This window comes from Schistocerca americana, chromosome 9 (assembly GCF_021461395.2).
Source record: "Schistocerca americana isolate TAMUIC-IGC-003095 chromosome 9, iqSchAmer2.1, whole genome shotgun sequence".
Classification (NCBI taxonomy): domain Eukaryota; kingdom Metazoa; phylum Arthropoda; class Insecta; order Orthoptera; family Acrididae; genus Schistocerca; species Schistocerca americana.
Genome location: NC_060127.1, coordinates 82117194 through 82137720, shown reverse-complemented (window position 1 = coordinate 82137720; position 20527 = coordinate 82117194). Strand labels below are relative to the sequence as shown.

Here is a 20527-nt window from a genome sequence, read left to right as displayed (position 1 = left end):
AAATGGTTAAGGGAGAAAACAACAAATTGTGATATAGAAAAGGAACATAGAGAAAGCTCTGAGCAGGTTGTAGGCACACAAATGAAAATTGAAGGCTTAAGTTCACCTTTTGGATATGTTTTAATACAGAAACCTTTTGAATTTGTTGTAATACAGAAACCATTACTTTCCAAAAATTTTAGTCTCCTCTAATTGTACCACTCCACTGCATTTCATCCACTCCAACATACTTAGATGTTAGCTGAGTACTAATCGAGGTTGAATAACAACAGTTATTACGTACTACATGATAAAAGCTTATTTTTCATGAACATTGTCTCCCGCTGCGCCAACAGGAATGCACAACACAGTATCTCAATGTCTTGTTTATTTAAAGAAAGGTAAATGTATGTTTTTCATTTAGTCTTGGAGTTAAAGATGTACAGAATTTTCTGCCTTTCCTCTCCAGGACAATTGGTAACATTTTTGCAATATTTAGTTAGTTTCAAGTTCCATGAATCCCTTGCACCATGAATTGTAATGTTGTACAAAGAGTCATTTTATATTTACATTGCACATTAATTTGCAAATGTGGCTGCACGCTGAATTTTGTCAGCATTGTGTGCTTTTTTTGTAGATGCGAATTAGTAATTCTTACCCACCACCTTTTTCAAATTGCAATAATATAAGTTGTTCTACAGAATAGTAGGAGTTGTCAAGGAGCAACTTTTTCAGTTGTTTTCAAGTTTTACTGTGCTGTCTGTCAGACATTCTTATATCACTGAGTAAGTTATCAAATATTTATCACAGCATTGTGCACACTCTTTTTTGAGCTAAAGACAAACTTAATGTGGAGTAACGAATGTCATTTTTCTTTCTGGTACTGTAATTATGTACATCATTGTTCCTTTTGAACTGCAGTGGATTATTTACAACAAACTTCAGTTTCATATGATAACATTGAATGAAAATATGCGAATGTTGAGCTACTGATCTGTCTGCCCCCAAGATTTGCAGTGATTCTAAGCACGAATGTGTCTGAACTATTAAAAGATCTAAAATGTTCTTTTTCCATTTTAAATTCTCATCACTATGGACACCTAAGACTTTTGAAGTTTCCACTCTATTTATTATTTCCCCACCATGTGTTAGACTTATCACTGCTATTCTACCCCTGTATGTGCAGAATTGAATACATTGTGTCTTTTTAAAATTGACGTTGAGACCATTTACTGAAAACCAGTCAATGATATTTTGAAGAACACTGTTTACCATTTCTTCTGTTTCTGTATGTATGCTTGGATTGATTACAATTCTTGTGTCATCTGCAAAAAGAACTAATTCTGCTTGTTGCATATTGGACAAAAGATCATCTACACATATGAGGAACAATAGTGGGCCCTTGTTTGAACCTAGGGGAACCTGATATGTTATTTCTCCCCAGTCAAAATAATGTCCCTGGGCTACATTGGTTGAATGTCTAAATGCAGCTTTCTGCATTCTTTTGCTTACATATGACATTATCCGTCAGTTGGTTATACCATTAGTTTCACGTTGTTGTTGTTGTTGTTGTTGTCTTCTGTCCAAAGACTGGTTTGATGCAGCACTCCAAGCTGCTCTATCCTGCGCAAGCCTCATCATCTCCGAGTAACTGCTGCAACTTACATCCTTCATCCTTCTGAATCTGCTTACTGTACAAATCTGTCCCCCCCCCCCCCCCCCTCTCTCTCTCTCTCTCTCTCTCTCTCTCTCTCTTTTTCTCTTCCAGTAGTAAATTGTGATCCCTTGGCGTGTCAGAATGTGTTGTACCAACTAATCCCTTCTTCTTGTCAGATTGTGCCAATAATTTCTTTGTTTCCCAATGTTAGTCAGTACTTTCTCATAAAGCTCGTAAAATTTTAGTTTATCTGTGAGAATACTGTGATCAACACGATTATATGCCTTATGTAGGTATCAGGACATACCAATTGGCACTATTTTGATATTTATAAAGGAACTTCACTATAACCATGAAAAGGTAACTTGTGCAGATTGTGTATCCTGTGCTTTAGTGATGTATACAACTGCCCATTTAAGAGGAATAACTAAAGCTCTGCAGGAATGGAGCCTTGTAGTACCTGGTCATATTTGAAGGTAGCGTGTTGCATATCACCGACAAACATTTATTCAAACAAAATTTAAGATAAGTAATTTCACACAGAATCCTGGACAGCACAGCTAATTGAACGCTGATCAGCATAACGTTGAGGAACTAGGCATAACAAACTTCTGTAACTGAGCTCACTGCCTTTTACAGCCTAAACTTTGTCATTTTCAATTGTGTGTAGGTAAAAGAACAAAAGAAATGAAATATGGAAGCTGAGTCCTGTATAGTCTTCAAAAATTGCATTGTCCTGTGGAAATCACAGAGTATAAAAACAATGATTGACTAATTAATTTTTACAACATGCAAATTTTGTATCATAAGGCAGTATTTGATATTATTTACAACCCACCTTCCCTATTTTTGTTCTTTCATGTGTGTGTATATGAAAATGAGAAACCATTCAAAATTTGGCAATCAATAATTTTTTCTTGAATAAAAACAGCAATGCAGAAAAAATGGATTCATTTAATCTTCACACATAAGATTAAACATTCAGAAACACACATCGCCAAAATATGGAATCATTCCAAGCAGTTCGTAAATTAATGTAAATACTTCCATTGGTTTTCATTCTGACAAATGATGAGTGTCTACACATTAACTGTTGTAACTGCTTCATTGTAACTTACTGTTCCATCAAACTTGGTATTGTGCCATATCTTTCTGCAACGTTTGTGCTTAGTATTATTCTGGAAAACATTAAAAATTATATGTATTGAAATTGATGACATTCCTACTCAAAATCATTTGCTGTAGGAGACCTATCTTTATCATTCAGGTACAACAACAAATTGCTGAAGGTGTTTGAGAGATGTGAGATAAAATTAAACCACACTCCTCACTCTGCAGCAACAGGTCCTTCATCTGGATACATGCACAACACACAAAAATCCTTCTTGAAACCCAGGGTACAGGAAATGATTTGATAGCAATAACAGCCTTATGGCTGAGATTTGGATTCCAGGTTCTTCCAGTAATGAGCTGTATGGGACAGTAAGTTAGAGACAAGAGTTTTACTCAAAAGAAATACATTCACAGAAGCAAAAATGTAATTGATTCTCTATAGCCATGGTAAGATTTCTTCAATTGAATTCACAAAATCACATAACTGTTTACTGTGTGTGTGTTTTTCTGTCTTGCACTGGAAGGTACAGTCTCGCTCATTCACTGGTTTTCAAGATCCTTACAACAGCAGGTTGCTACATGTTGATGCCATATTTCGAGACTTTCAGAAAATCTTCAGTACAGTTCCGCACTAAACAAAATACTTGCTTACAGAATATTTGAACAGATTCACTATTGGATTCGAGACTTCATCAGACTAAACATAATATTTACGAATGTCACATCCTCTGTGCTTCAAGGTCGTGTAGCTTCACTGTTACTACGAACAATATACAATGTGTTTGACTATCCCATGTACAAATGAAAGAGCTGAGTAAAGGACAATGGAACAAGTGAATAATCCTAGTAACCAAAGGTCTGCAAATGAATGGTTTCCGTGATACTGCCACATTTCGTACCTTGGCAACGTACTGTCCATGTGTACCTTCATTTCCTGCACCATAAGCTAATAGAGTATTTGGATGATTTTCTGTGTGGGGAAGGATGAATATGTGGTACATGTGTGATGGTGTACTAGCATACTTTTCATGTTTCTGGTGTTGCCAGTTGTGGCTCACCAGTACTGTGACCTCCTAGATCCTCCAACTTGAACCTGTTGGATTTTTTTGTGTGGGGATGTTTAAAAGCTTTGGTGTATTCCAGCCCTATCAATAGTGTCAATGCTTTGGGAATGCATTGTGGGTGATTATTGATGCATTTGGAGCACACCTGGGATTTTGGAACATGCACGGGCACTGATGAGGAGTCATGCTGTAGCCTGTCTTCACATGAGAACAGTGGCCATGAGGAACACTTGTTGTAATGTGTTTGTCCTCGAGTGCATATCTGCAGGTTGGATCATCAGGGACTCTGTTATAAGGTGTTGATGTAACATAACACGTCATGTCACGAAAACCATTGGTTTCCAACCTATGTATGTTAGGATTACTAGTGAACTAACTAGTGAATGTCCTAATCTCCTCCTCTTCCCCCTCCCCCACTTTCCCTCTCCCCCTCCCTTTGTCCTCCCCCTCCTCCCCCACCCTCCACCTCCTACCTCCATCTCTGTTCATCACCTTCCCTTTGCTCCCTGTAAGTCTCTTATCACACACTTTCCTTATCCATCACCTCTTCCCTCGTCTCTTTGTACATATCCTCCTCTCTCTTCTTTACATCCATCTCCTCCTCCCCTCACTCTGTGACATTATTTATTATTATTGCAAATGCAACCTTGATTGGGAATGCAAATCGCAGTGAATGGGTAAATCGGTTGCCAAAATTAGTATACGTGGCATGAGGGAGACCTTACCAGCTGCTATATCTGTGAGAATAGTGACTTAATGACAGTATTTAGCTTTGTTTGAGTCTGCGAACAGGTGGGATCATAAAGTTAGCCATAAAAACAACTTTCCTGTTTTCTTTAAAAAGGAAAAGAAAACCATGCATTTTCTTAACACAGCTTTATATATTCTTTCCCACAGCCAGTTTAATGGAAAATATTTATTGTATAATGTGTGTCTATATCTCCAGTGGTTTAGTCAGTTGGTTGAGAAGGAATTCATCCAGCTGAATCTTTACTTGAATTTGTGTGAACTGAAACAGAACAATTTCAGTAAGATCATGAACTTATTGAAATGAAATAAATCAGAATTCATTGTTCTGGATTTATAGTAGAACATAATGAGAAATTCTTATTCAGTTTGCCCCTAAATGATGTCTACGCTCTCCGACAGGCCCATTGGCTCGACAATCGTGTAGGTAGCCTGTACGGTGCGTACACCAACCAATGCCTCACTGGTGGCATTTTTTCCAAAGAAATAAACCACAAACAGAAATCATTTGAATGTTCGCAGCTCACCAAAGTACTATGAACTGACATCAATTCAATCTTTGCAGCACACCAAAGATATAATCGCCACATATAATACACTGAAATATCACTTTCAATTGTATTTTTTCTCTCAAAATATCAATATTCAATGTGGAACTGGTTGTTGTTATGAAAATGTGTGACAGTGGAACTGTCAGAGTGCAGGCACATTTTTCATTGAGATTTTCATGTAAAAATACCATCTAAATTTCCAAATCAGTCAAGCGTTTTGCTAGTGGTGATCTTTCGTACGTAACATCTATAACCCTATAGGGCTTGCAGATGATCAGCACTTGATGCAAAGATTGACAGGTGAGACTTGGTGTAACTTAATGTAATGTACATAATAGGTAAAAAGGTCTAATATTGTTTTGCTATATAATTGACAGTCAGTTGCTGTAATCATTAAATAATTAGGAGTAACTATCTACAGAGATTTAAAGCAAAATGGCCATTTAACTGTCACTGGACGTGGGGGTAACAGATGCCAGACTTCGATTTATTGGAAGACTCCCAAGGATGAGCAATTCACTCACGAATGGGGGGGGGGGGGGGGGGGGAGAGAGAGAGAGAGAGAAGGAAAAAAAAAACACTTTCAAAGAAGATATGCAGACTTCTTTGTGGGTTCATTTAGTCAACAGTGATAAAGCCTTGGAAAGATATTTTGCACCACAGAGAACCTTATTTAAAAATTCCAAGAAACTGTGTCCAAAAACAAATGGAGAACATACTACTTCTTCTGTGGGGCATTCGGAACCCATGTCTGGAAGTGTCCCATTTCTGTTCTATAATAGTTTCAATTCAGATGTTTAACTTATCCACTTTTGCTTGAGAAAGTGAATTTGGCATGACAGTCCAGTTATTAGGTAACAGTTCGAAAGGAAACATAATGAAATTTCTATTTATCACTTAAGCACATTTGTTTGTAGTAACACTTTAGCATTGCTTATTTACATTATTCCAAAACAAAAAAGAACCCAGCATACTTTACATACCCTATGATACTGATGCATTATAACAGTGGTTCAATGTGGCGACCACCAGAGTTGCTACAGATATTATACCAATGAAGCATGTCCTGGAACACATTCTCCATCCCACCTGGCGTCTCTTCAATTTCTAGTGCAGTCACCAGAACTCATGCCAGCAGATCTTCCTCTGTCTCTACAGGAGTCTCATAAATTAAACTTTACATATGACCCCCCACAATAAGTGGTCCATAGGAGCTAACCTGGTGATCACATGGATGGACCATCTCAGCCTATACATCTTTCACTATATCATCTGCTGCAATGTCTCAGAACCCAATGTAAGAAGTGAGGTGGTGCGCCGTCGTGCTGAAACTACATTTCCTGATGGACATTCAGTGGCACAGCTTCCAAGAACCATGCTGTCAACCCTACTGCACACCAGGACAAGACCATTTCTCTTTCCCTCAGCGGAGGTGTAGGAGCTACACATCTGAATTGAGAAATCGCCATAGAACAAAAACGGTGCATTTCCGGATGTTGGTTCCTATTCAAAATATTATGTACTCACTCTCCTCTACAAGTCCTAGAAGTTTGGAACAGGAGTTTCCAAACGCCCTGTATATTATCTCGTATGACATATATCTCACATTATAAGTGCTGTTGAAAATAAAAATATAGAAATTCCAGTTCATATGGAAGGATGTTGACAGTATTCTGCCTGCATGCCATCTGCAAGCAATACAGAGTAGGAAGACAGGGAAGTGATTCTGGTAGAATATGTAGCCACCACCACACACTGTACCATATCTTGCAGAGAACTGATGTAGGTGTCGTAAGTAACAAATTTTCTGTCTTCAAAAATGGAATAACAGTTTTGCAGTAAGCAATTGTAGTCACCAATGTGTGTTGTCTTCTTCTTGCTTGTCAAAAGTGGCTATGTGTTGAACTTAATAACTTGAAGCTGCAGCTTGGTAGGTTCCAAGAGAATGGCTAACCATTTAGACAAAAATTTTATTTAATAGTCTGTGTGTATGAAAACTAAATATGCATAAATTAGTTACCACATAAATTATAGTTAATTATTACTTCAAATTAATTCTGTATCAAGTACTGACACCAGAGATCAGAGTTCAGTCCTGTCATCATTGCCACGTGTAACATAACTTTTTCTTTGTGTCAGGATTCCCTCTTTTGTCTCCTACTTAAAAATAGATACAAAATTATTAAATTGGTTAATGAATAATGTAGTCCATGCCAGTGTGTTTCGAGGCTCATCGTTTATTTTGGCACATTTGTTACAAAAACATGAACAGATCTCATTTCATCTGCTCAGCTTCACAAGTACCTGGAGAAGACAAGTACCATTTGCAGCTCACTCTTTCATTTAATTCAAGACAGCTGAAAGTGGTACGGTGGCAAACATAAAATTTCTCAAGTGAGTGCCTAGTTGATAATGAAGAATTCCTTATGAGAAAGATAGAAACTAAAACATTACATCAAACCACAAACTGAAACACAGCAAGTTAATCTAGGGGGAGGTGTGATGTATTACAAGAGTTACAGTACAATGATCTGGCTTAAAACAGCTGGATACTAATACACTGAGGTGACGTCATCCGGAGTAGTGCAGCAGCTCAAAGCCGTTGTAAGTCCCCTACAGAAATATTAAGCCGTGCTGCCTCTATAACTGTACATAACTATGAAAGCATTGCTGGTGCAGGATTTTGAGCATGAACTGACCTCTCAGTTATGTCCCATAAATGTTCAGTGTGGTTCATATTGGGCGATCTGGGTAGCCAAATCTTTTTCTTGAATTGTGCAATATGTTCTTCAAACCAATTGTGAACAGTCATGACCCCGTAACATGGCACATTGTCATCCATAAAAATTGAGTTGTCGTTAGGGAATATGATGTTCACGATAGCTGCAAATGGCCTCAGTTGGATCAGAGGACCCAGTCCATTCCTCGTAAACACAGCCCACACCATTGTGGAGCCACCACCAGTTTGCACTGTGCCTTGTTGAAAACTTGGGTCCACGGCTTTGTAAGGTCTGCACCGCACTCAAACACTACCATCAGCTATTACCAACTGAAGCTGAGACTCATCTGACCAGGCCACAGTTTTCTTGTTGTTTGGGGTCCAACCGATACGATCACGAGCCCGGGAGAAGTGCTGCAGGTGATATCATGCTATTAGCAAAGGCACTTGTGTTAGTCGTCTGGTGCTGTAGCCCAGTAATGCCAGATTTCACTGCACTTTCTAACAGATACATTCGTCATACATCTCACATTCATTTGTGCAGTTATTTCATGCGGTGTTCCTTGTATGTTAGCTCAGACAACACTACGCAAATGCCACTACCCTGTCATTAAGTTAAGGCCCTCAGCCACTGTGTTGTCCATGTTGAGAGGTAATGCATAAAGTCTGGTATTCTCAGCACACTTGACACTGTGGATCTTGAAATATTAAATTCTCTACCGATTTCCGAAATAAAATGTCCAATGTGTGTAGCTCCAGTTACCATTCCACATCTGGTAATTGCACATGTGTGGCCGTAATCATATTGGAAATCTTTCCTTATGAATCACATGAGTACAAATGACAGCTCCGCCAATACACTGCCCTTTTATACCTTGTGTACACAGTACTACGACATATCTGTAAATGTGCATATCACTGTTCCATTATCTTAGTCACTCAGCTTAGTGTATATTGCGGGATGGAGCACTATTTTGGCTAACTGCCTTCTTTTTCTATATAGTCATTTCCAGGAACAGAACTTTAGCATGCACTGCAAGGGCTAGTCATAAAGTTTTAATTGTCAGCTCAAGAAAATAAAGTGGCGTAGTAATTGTTGTGTTTGTTTGTCAGTACATGTCTACAGTCATGCCACGGCCTGTTGATAAAGTGGAGACAGGCAGCAACATTATTTTGTGGCTCTGGGAGAGGTGATAATTTAACTTTGTGTGTGTGTGTGTGTGTGTCCTATGCTGTGACATCAGTTGAATGCTACTGCTGTTTCTGTGTGACAGGTACTGAACGAGAAGTTCAGTGGAGAGATGGAGGTGCAGCCACGCACGCTGTTTCCTGACCAGTACTTCAGCTGCCCAGCCCGTTGCCTGTCCTGCGAGCGGCGCTGTGAGGCCGGCATGGGGCATTCCAAAGAGGGCCGGCCCCACATGTCATCTGGCCGCTGCAGGTGCATAAAATCTATACTGCTATATAAAGACAAGTCATAGTTTAACGTTGTTAACAAGAATCTCAAAAAGTTCTTAACCAATTTACTAAAAGTGATTACATGATAGTCTAATAAACATTCATACGGACATAGTGTACACTTTTTAATATATGTGGTATATAAATACATATATACTATATAAGGAGGTAAGGTTTTTAGCAAAAGTCTCGGACAGTAGTTGACTGATTTCCTTCAGGTTTTCAAAAAAATACCTTAATAAACATTCAGACAGACATAGGTTACATATTGTCACACTTTAACATTTTACTAAAAATCTCAGTTCTTCACCGATTTACTTCAAATTTTCACATGATACTCTAATAAAAGTTCAAAATGTTCTTGCAAAAATCTGAAAATTCTTGACCAATTTGAAGTAAATTTTTACACAGTACTCTAAAAAACAATTGGGTGGACATAGGCTACATAATTTTAATGTATATATTATATAAATGTATACATAAAATATAAAAAAGAAATATTTTTAGCAAAAATGTTAAAAAGTTCTTGATCAATTTTCTTCGATTTGTTGCCATCTCTGCAATAAACATTCAGACGGACATGGGCTGTATATTTTTTCAAGCAAAAATATACAGGTTACTGCAAGAGAAAAATATTGTGCCATGAAACTGGGTGGCTTAATTTTCTTTCTCACAGTCTGTTTTAACTAAATATCAGGGAATTTAAGCCATTGCACAAATTGTTTATCTTAAATATATTCTTTGTCCTTGTATACAATTTTAAACAAACTGTGTGTACACAACAGATTGCTGTTCACGTTATTACTCACAGCCGGTTTTAACAGGAAAAGTTGTATTTTTAGATTATCAGCTTGTGATTAGAATACTACTACTATGGAGTCTGGATCATCTGAAACTTTGTAATCCTATCCATTTACAGTTAAAAACTTCGCAGTACACTTGTCATTAAATCCATTCTCCTCACAGACCCATCAATTGGAGATGCCTCTCTCATACTCCATATACAAATGAACACATCAGATTTACCCATTCATTTTAAGTTATTTCATTTTCCAAACGAAGTTTCCTTTAAAACACCAATAAACAAGGCTTGAAGTTAAGAGAGAGCGGGATGAGGAGGTAGACAGAGATCGAGTTAGGAATAGATGAACAGAGAGAAAGGGGGGGGGGGGGGGGGGAAGTAGGAGGAGAATGACAAAGATTGGGGGAGGAGGTGATTAGTAAAGAAAGGGGGGGGGGGGGGAGATGGACAGAGAGAGATGGGGGAAAAGGGAGATTAGGACATACATGCAATTCCCAATTGCTAAATTACACACATCAAAAAAAGTTTTGCATTACCCCAGTTCCCAGAACTCCTGAAGATAGACGTTGACTGTGGATATTGTATCACAGACACAGTCCCATTGACTGCTCGGAGATGTCACTAAACCTGCCCAAAGATGTAAACAACCATGCATGAGCAGCGCCTATTAGACGGAAGCGGTCCGACAGCCAATCAGTTCGTCATTGCACCAGGAAGGAGGTACACAGCTCATGTTGTCTGTATTTCAACCCTGCCTACATGGTCAATACCGCAAATTCAATCACGCCCGCATTGTTACTTTATGCCAGGAAGGGCTCTCAAGAAGGGAAGCGTCCAGGCATCTCGGAGTGAACCAAAGCGATGTTGTTCGGACATGGAGGAGATACAGAGAGACAGAAACTGTCGATGACATGCCTCGCTCAGGCCACCCGAGGGCTGCAACTGCAGTGGATGACCGCTACCTACGGATTTTGGCTCGGAGGAACCCTGACAGCAATGCCACCATGTTGAATAATGCTTTTCATGCAGCCACAGGACATTGTGTTATGGCTCAAACTGTGTGCAATAGGCTGTGTGATGCACCACTTCACTCCCGACGTCCATGGTGAGGTCCATCTTTGCAACCACGACACTGTTCAACGTGGTACAGATGGGCCCAACAACATGTCAAATGGACTGTTCAGGATTGGCATCATGTACTCTTCATCGATGAGTGTCACATGTGCCTTCAACCTGACAGTTGTCAGAGATGTGTTTGGAGGCAACCCGGTCAGGCTGAACACCTTAGACACACTGTCCAGAGCATGCACCAAGGTGGAGGTTCCATGCTGTTTTGGGGTGGCCTATGTGAGGCTGACGTATGCTGCTGGTGGCCATGGAAGGCACCATAACGGCTGTATGATATGTGAATGCCCTCCTCTGACTGATAGTGCAACCATATCAGCAGCATATTAGCGAGGCATTCATCTTCATGGATGACAATTCATGCCCCCATCATTTACATCTTGTGAATGACTTCCTAGAGGATAACGGCATCGCCCAACTGGTGTGGCCAGCATGTTCTCCAGACATGGACTCTACTGAACATTCATGGGATGCACTGAATAGGGCTGTTTATGGACAGTGTGACCCACCAACCACTCTGTGGGATCTACACCGATGCCTTTGAGGAGTGGGACAATCTGGACCAACAGTGCCTTGATGAACTTTTGGACAGTATGCCATGACGAATACTGGCGTGCATCAATGCAAGAGGATGGTCTACTGGGTATTAGAGCTACCAGTGTGTACAGCAATCTGGACCACCACCTCTGAAGGTCTCGCTGTATGGTGGTAGAACAGGCAGTGTGTGGTTTTCATGAGCAATAAAAAGGTCGGAAATGATGCTTATGTTGATCGCTATTCCAGTTTCCTGTACAGGTTCTGGAACTCGTGGAACCGAGGTGATGCAAAACTTTTCTTGATCTGTGTAATTAAAGTAGTCTTGTAACCAAGGGCTTAAGTGGCTCATGCTTGTCTCAGCCTGTGCTTATTGTGTATCCTGTCGCTTCTCCTCCTTCTTCTTGTCCCATTGTGCCCACAATACCCAGCACCTTAGATAAACTGATTTATGTATTCTAATTTTTGCCTTCAAACGAAGTGGTCCAGTGATAAAAAGCTAGACTCGTTTTTGACAGGATGCCGTTTCAAATCCCCATCTGGACATGACTAGTTAGATTTTCTGTGATTACCCGGAATTGTTTTAAGTCAAATGGAACATGATTCTATATCTACATCTACATACATGCTACACAACCCACCATATAGTGCTTTGCAGAGAGTACCTTGTACCCCTACCAGTCATTTCCTGTCATGTTACACTTGCAAATGGAGCAAGTGAAAAAACGAGTTTCTATATGCATTAATTTCTTTAATCTTGACCTCACAGTCACTAAGCGAACCCTATGTTGGCTACAGTCAGCTGCAAATGTCGCATCTCGAAATTTTCTCGATAGTATTTTGCAAAAAGTACGTCATTTTCCCTCCAGGGATTCCTGCTTGAGTTTGTGAAATATCTCCGTAATTATCATATGTTGATCAAACCTACCTGTAACAAATGTAGCAGCATACCTCTGAATTGCCCAGATGTCTCCCTTTAATCCAACCTGATGGGGATCCCAAATGCTTGACGAGTACTCAAGAATGCACCTCACTCGTCTTCTATACACAGTCTCCTTTACAGATCCCCACACTTCTGTAAAATTCTCTCAGTAAACTGATGTCAATTATTCACATTCCCTACTACTGTCGTTTAAGTGCTTGTTCCATGTCACATCACTTTTCAACATTATGCTTAGATATTTTGTGACTGTCAAGTAACACTCCACTAATATTGTATTCAACTTTACAGGGTTGTTTGTCCTACTCATTTGCATAAACTTAAAATTTTCTAAATTTAAAGCAAGCTGCCATTCACCACACCAAGTAGAAATACTGTCTAGGCCATCCTTATCTTCCTACAGTGACCCAACGATGATACTTTGTCGTTTACTACAGTGTCATTAGCAAACACACATTGCTGCTCACCCTGTCCTTCAGATCATTAATGTCTATGGAGAACAAGAATAGTGCTATCACACGTCATTTAGATACTCGTGACGATACCCTTGTCTCTGAAGAACACTTGCTGTCAAGGACGTTGTGCAGAGTCCCTTGAAACGGCACAGCCAGTGTCCTTCCCCAGTTGTAGCTTGTGCTCTGTCTTTTAATGATTTCATCATTGATGAGATGTTCATCCCAATTTTCCTTCCTTCCTTTTTTTCATTTTCCAATTTTTGCGAGTTCCTAGAAGTTTGTATCTTATGCTTCTCTTTGCATCAACAAATTAACCTTTCCTCAACGCAAGAATCTCTGTCTGACCATTCCGTTTCAGGGTTTCTGTGTTTTCCGCTAAATCATTTGAGATTCCTCTGACACAGCCTCAGCCGATACGCTTTGTGTTCCTTATCTGTTGGGGCTAGTGCTATCCGTCGATGCCCTTGAGTTGGTAAACTCCAACCACATTTTCCTTCCTCCTTCTTCCTGTATACCTGGCTGTCCCAATACAAGTGCCAACATGCACACAACTAGGCATCTGCAAGCAATTGTGCCAAACAAACATTTCTAGCTTACAAACATAGCAGCCATTAGCTGAGTGTGTAGCACACAAGTCTTCTGATAATGTAGTTGCTGGTTTATCGCTTGTAGTGACATTTTTCCTTTTTTCTGTTATTTAAGTTCTATATTCATTATCAAATACAGATGTGCAAATGCCTTATTGTTAAAAGAAAAAATAGGTGCATCAATAATACTATGCTTTTTCCTTTACTATTCAAGTGAACTCCATGTCTGGTAAAACAGGCTTTATCAAGAGAGCGGACATCTGTTAATATAACATTAGTGAACATCTTACATGTGTTTTTAAGTTTTTAATTTATTCTATGAATTTTGTTGTTTACGGGTGAGGATTCTGGCAGGTCATGTCTGTAGCAAAAGTTTGAGTATGATATTTGTATTAGAAGTAATAGATGTCTCAAGAGCTGTTTAAATATGTTTGCAACTATATTTTTGGAAATGTCATTTGCTCCAGCACAAATCACTACATTGCCCTGTTTAGTATAATCATTTTTCATGATATTTCTCATCACTTGTTTCATATCAGCACCTGGCCTAATCGTACCTATCACTGCCAACGTGTTACTAATGCTTCTAAGTTCTTGAAGAAGTCCTTTCATGTGGTTGTCTCCATATACATTGATTTTTGTTGCTAGCTTCCCAGTGAATAGTTTATATATACTTACACTTTTTGCATGTGTTTTTAGGTCATTTTTCGTAGAGGTATTTGTAGTATCAGTAACGGTATTGCTCATTTGTCACGTTTTCATTCTGTCGTTCACTTCTAGTGGAGGGAAAGCACTTTTATCATTGTTCATTTCGCTGCATTTTTCTTTGAGCCCGAGAGCAGCAAATTTGTTCCTGACACTCAATACGTTTGCACTTTCGGTTTTATTTCGACCAACATATAGTGAGGAACTATTTGTAGGTCGGCACCGTGTGTAACTGTGTACATCCGAATTGCTCAAATGACAACAATCCTTAAGAGGCAATTGCTTCTCTAAATTTGTACATTTTTCACTCATTGTATTTATTTTTAAGGAGTGGACTTTATTTTGCAGTCTTTTTACTAACTTGTCATTGTCCCTCAAAACCGTTTTAATTTCTCGTTGGCATGTATTTGTAATGAGCTCTTGACATGACCGCACAAAATTGTTTGTTTTAAATTTTATAGACACCTTAGAGCACATCTCATGAAACCAAAAGCCACATACAGAGCACCAAATGCCTTTTACAACATTTTTTACCCGCATTTTACACTTATTATCCATAACAATTCCTATTCTTTTAGGTCTTTCTTGTTACAACAATAATCTGCGCCATCTTCTTCACCTTCACGAATCCACTATATTATAGGTGTGTCTCTTGCTTCAAAGCTTTTAGGTAGTGATGTTAGGTGGTTGTGTAGACCTTGGAGAGACTGCATATCGATCACAGTACCATATAAGGAAGCTAGTAAAATGAGACATGCCCTGTCTGATCTGAAGTATCCAGAAACTCCTATGTAACGCAAAATTGACCGTTAGGTGTTAAAAGAGGTTCACCGCCAGTATGAAAAGATGCGAGGAATATTCTTTGTCAGTAGAAAATCCAGGATGGAATAATGACAATATTGTGAAAACCTTAAATTGCTAGTCACCATGAAGTACAGATATTGAGTCACAGACAGGCACAACAAAAAGACTGCTACACAAGTAAGCTTTCACCTGAAAAGCCTTTTGAATTAGACAAAACACACACACACACACACACACACACACACACACACATACACACACACACACATTCATTTTCCACATCCTACACACACATATGCTACCCTGCCTCTTCATCTCCAAGTAACTACTGCAGCCTACATCCTTCTGAATCTGCTTAGTGTATTCATCTCTTGGTCTCCCTCTATGATTTTTACCTTCCACACTTCCCTCCAATACTAAGTTGGTGATCTCTCGATGCCTCAGAATGTGTCCTACCAACCTATTCCTTCTTTTAGCCAGGTTGTGCCACAAAGTCCTCTTCTCCCCAGTTCCATTCAGTACCTCCTCATTAGTTACATGCAGGGTGTATACGACCTGGGACAACCGGGAGATCCGGGAAAAACCCGGGAATTTTTTCATCCGGGAGAAAACTGGGAAAAACCCGGGATATTTTTAGAATTTTGGGAATTTTTCATTGTCTTAGTTTTCAGTTAAATTTTTGTAATTTTGACTGGTAAGAACCGATACTCTTAACAAAGGATATTACTGTATCCCGTTACTGCAGAATAATACTTCAACAATAAAACATAAATGAGAGAAAAAAATGAAAATAACTTAAATTGCAAAGGAAATGCGCCATATGCAACGACGACACACAGTGCTCATGCAAATGTCTGCCAATTAAAATTGTCAAAGGCTTTAGGAAGATTATGCAGTGCTTCATAACAACAAATTGCCTCCAACGGGCGTGAAGTCGCAACTGTTTACAGTCGATTTGTTTTAGCAGTTACACGCGGGCTCATGCGCATGCGCAGTTGAGTCACGTTTGAGTAGTGAATTCTCCCGCTTCTGGCAACAGGAATGTGGCTGTTGGCTGTGCAAGCAGTCGCAGCAAGCAGCTAGATGCTACCGGGAAAAGGGGCGCCAAATTCGTATTCTTGAGGAAAAAAACTTGTTTCACAAAGCACCTAGCGTCCAGCGCATGTTTGCCTACCGATTATTCATATGATTTTGAAACACTTCCCTGTTGGTTTTTGAACATTTTTGAACACTTTTTAAGTTGATATCTGAATGAATCATAAGTTGACTTTTGAATGCATGCGTAGTGGACGTGATGTCTCTGTCAGGAGAATCCTCGTCGCATCTAGAAATAAACTTTGCGCAGACAAAAGGGGACAGAGCTATAAGAGCTGAGGGAGTAAAGCCGATCAGATGAATGCCAATCGCTGTCTGATTATGTTGTTGATTGGGTTTGCAAATGATAAGCATTGTTATAATTGCTAGGGAAATCCATAGATTCAGACCATCAGAATGGAAATAAACAACTGACAGGAATAACAGGTGAGAAAGATTATGTATTATCTTCTCGGTGTATCCAAGAAGATGAAATTTTGACAGAACATTTTTGGCCAAATCGCTACACTAGTAAGGACCAGTAGTACAGTCCCTGGTTAGCATCCGCGTAAGTTCTATTCTGGAAGTAAGTGGAAAACGTGTTGCTCGAACACGTAATAACGCCTAACCAGAAAATAATCGTGGGGCAACTAAACCTGTGATTCTGGCAGGGTTAGTGAAGTTAATCGGCGAACAAATTTTAACAGTGGCAGCAGTAGCTACAGAATTGGTGATGACAGAATTGTTTGTTAGAATGAGGAAGGAGAAGAAACGGGGACATCACACAAATTATGGAAGAATAAGACGATCCCAAATTTATATAAAAATTTCGCAATACTACTTTTGGATCTCATGCTTGAGAAGCTGGTGCGTATGAATGAAATGTGAAACTATTCCCTAACATAAAGCTTTTTGCTTGTAGTAGACCTAATAGGCATTTGATATCAAAACAGTCTCGTTTATTTGGTGTGTTACAAAATTGCTGCCATATTAGAAAGGCCTATTTTGTTTTATCTACCAGACAGTGACAAAATAGACGTAATCAGATCGAGAAACCACACCAGTCTAGGGTATTATTTGTATTAACAGCTTTTTCAGTATTAGATAACAACATTCTGATTTTTCATGCAGCAAAACGTTTGACGAACTTTGATGAGGTAATAGATTCTTTCGCAGAAAGGAAAGCACGCCATGTAAAGCTGTAGCAAGATCAGAGAGCAAAAAATGCTAGGAGCTAAAGTGTGAAGAAATGTGTAATTTCTTGCTTATCTCTTGTCAGTATTGGTTTTATATATGCTATATTTAATTTTATGTCACACAAAACAGCAAGTTATTAACTAATAGGCAATAGAGAGTTCAGGTTTTCTGAAGAGTTCTTGTTCTCTCGATTCCAAATAATCCCATCCGTTATTAATTACGAGATTTTTTTAAAGAGGGGCAGGCTGTCAAACCGGCCGACTGGGAGCAGGAGAGGCACCACAGGACATTTCAGTTTCCACTCTCCTGAATATAGTTTGGACGTGGGGTAGAAAAATGCTTTAGGAAGAGGTGTGGCACTGCACTTTGCCATACTTAAGACCAAATAATATGTCTTATATTTCCTCGAACACGTATGTTTTATGTTTCAGACTTTTCAGAAAGATGTGCGCTACAAGATGAACATATTTTAAAAATTCCAATTTTTTTTTTTAGTATTGACCCAGTTCGCAAACATCGTAGATTCAGGACTGATGCACAGAGCAGTCTGAGTTATAGTGGGTAGTCTCCACGTGACCCGTGTTTACATTTAGTGATTTTGCTGTTTCCCCTTCGTTTACTCTCATGTCAAATGAAAACAAAACGGATATCTGTGGCCGGGAGCTATCAAGTGAATTAAAACACATCACATAATTACGGAAGGCTGAAGTATGTCCTTAGTTTCAGATTGTATTTTATTTCCACCTTTCTGACAGTCAATCATTAATTGCCTTGTGGAACAATGAAGTTATTTTTGTCTGTTTGCTAAAGAAATTTGACTTTTGTTAACCTTTTCCGCAGAGGCAGTCAATATATTTGAAACAAAATGTTTTAATTCCACAGTACTGGCTACTTTCAACTGTTTGCTGCATTTCAAGTGCACATTTTCATTTTCTAGCACGTATAGCATTATGCCATAATAAAGAACCAAACATGATATAATACAGTATTGGTGCACCAAGGAAATTTACATCCAAAAAACCACACTAAAAAGCTTAATATCAGGTCGAGGTTTACTTCATTGGGAATCTGGACATACGAATGTGTCCTTTAAGTATGCACTTTAAATGTGCACATTTTAATACGGTTCATGAAATTCCGATGCTCTTGCAGTATCCTCTGATGTCTTCTTTCTTTTATGACATAATTTATTATCTTTCAATGTTTTTCACGTATGTACGTACATATGGGCTACCTACGTCATGGTGTCACCTGTCATCTGCGCTCTCTGGCAACTGCTGAAACGAACCTATTTCTAACAGGTCGCGGGAAAATATTGCGAATGGTGGTTTGAAAAGCGTTACTTTCAAAGTAAATATCCTTTCACGGAAGTTGAGCTATGCGCAAAAATGTACCATGAATTTATTAAATCACAGAGCGCTCTCTGGCAACTGCTGAAACGAGCCTATTTCTAACAAGTCGCGGGAAAATATTGCGAATGGTGGTTTGAAAAGCATTACTTTCAAAGTAAATATCCTTTCACGGAAGTTGAGCTATGTGCAAAAATGTACCATGAATTTATTAAATCACAGAGCGTTTGACTCTCATTTAAAAATCAACTCTCTGATGACGAGCCATTTAGAAGAACTTCGAACCCTGGAGATCAGACATTTATGTCATTATTAAAAATTTTACTGGCACATTTGTGTGATGTATCTTGAAGTGTAACACGCACAAAAAAAATCAGCAGTATGTGCGAAAGCTTAACTTCTCTTGCAGCTTGAGACCAATATTATATGTGAAATCTTTGCTTTTCTTGTAGCAACACTGTGTATATTAATTTAAACTATTAACTTTCCCTGTTTGTGTGTTCATGCTACTTAACAGTGATGTTGCTGTTGGCTGACTACGTCACGTGTCCTATGCTTTGAATATCTGCTGTCATCGGCTGGCGAGATCACATGTCATGAGCTACGAACGGCTTACAAAAGCGCATCGAAATCTCGATTTCAATTATTCGGAAAGTAACATGCTGTGTTTGGTGGAATTCCAATGTATGCTTTCGTAATACGAAAATATGCGGCATACATGTTGCTGCACATCAAAGATATTTCCAAAACGTGTCTTTTTCTCTGAGTTTCGCTTCTTAAAATGCCGGGAAATTGTACACCCGTGTATAAAACCATAACCATTCAAAGGATTGATTAGGGAAAATATACTGTCACCCGGGAGAAAGTGTATTTTTAACCGGGAAATCTGGGAAAAATCAGGGAATTTTTTTTCCTTGTCCACGTATACACCGTGTACATGACCTACCCATCTAATCTTCAGCATTCTTCTGTAGCACCACATTTCGAAAGTTTCTACTCTCTTCCTGTCTAAACTATTTATCATCCATGTTTCACTTCCGCGCATGGCTACACTCCATACGAATACTTGCAGAAAAATTTCAAGCTTAAAGTCAGATAATAAATGATTAAAGAAATTTTTTGCATGATATAATAACAATTTTACAATTATTATTTTTTTTTTTTTTTTTTTTTTTTTTTATTTTTTTTTTTTTTTTTTTTACTTGTATTGTGAAATCTTTCATCTTGTCAAATTTAACCCTTTAATGAACAAGTTTGTGAGAGTCAAAATATATGACATAAATGGTCGTACCATTTGATTGCTTTGATTTAGAAGTGTAATATTTTTACACCACCAAAGGGCTGTTGGCCTCAGCCTGTGGCATACATTTCAACTTCATATGTCTACCCGTTCCAGAGAGAAAACAGATGGACAGACAGAGAGTGTGATAATTTGTTTTCGTACGATATAAATACAAATTAACAATTTTCAGATTTTTTCCTTCGGTTGCAATGTGAAATGTTGCTTTGTACCAAATTAACAATTCTCGGTCGACAAGAAGTAACGTGCAGGTTTTGATGACTCGGTTTTTGAATATCAAAATATGTGACATAAGTGGCCGTGTATTTTGACTGCATTGACCGAGATGCTTCAGTTTTTTACATAACCAAATATACTAATATGTGAC

The 20527-nt window shown here is 38.8% G+C and overlaps 1 protein-coding gene across 1 annotated transcript in view; it reads left to right on the top strand.

Moving 5' to 3' along the window:
- Positions 1-20527, top strand: part of LOC124550869 (zinc finger FYVE domain-containing protein 1-like) — a 102050-nt gene that overhangs the window by 29275 nt on the left and 52248 nt on the right. Inside the window, exon 5 of the mRNA XM_047125616.1 lies at positions 9105-9271. Coding sequence (XP_046981572.1) covers positions 9105-9271 — 167 coding nt within the window. The remainder of the gene's footprint in view (positions 1-9104; positions 9272-20527) is intronic.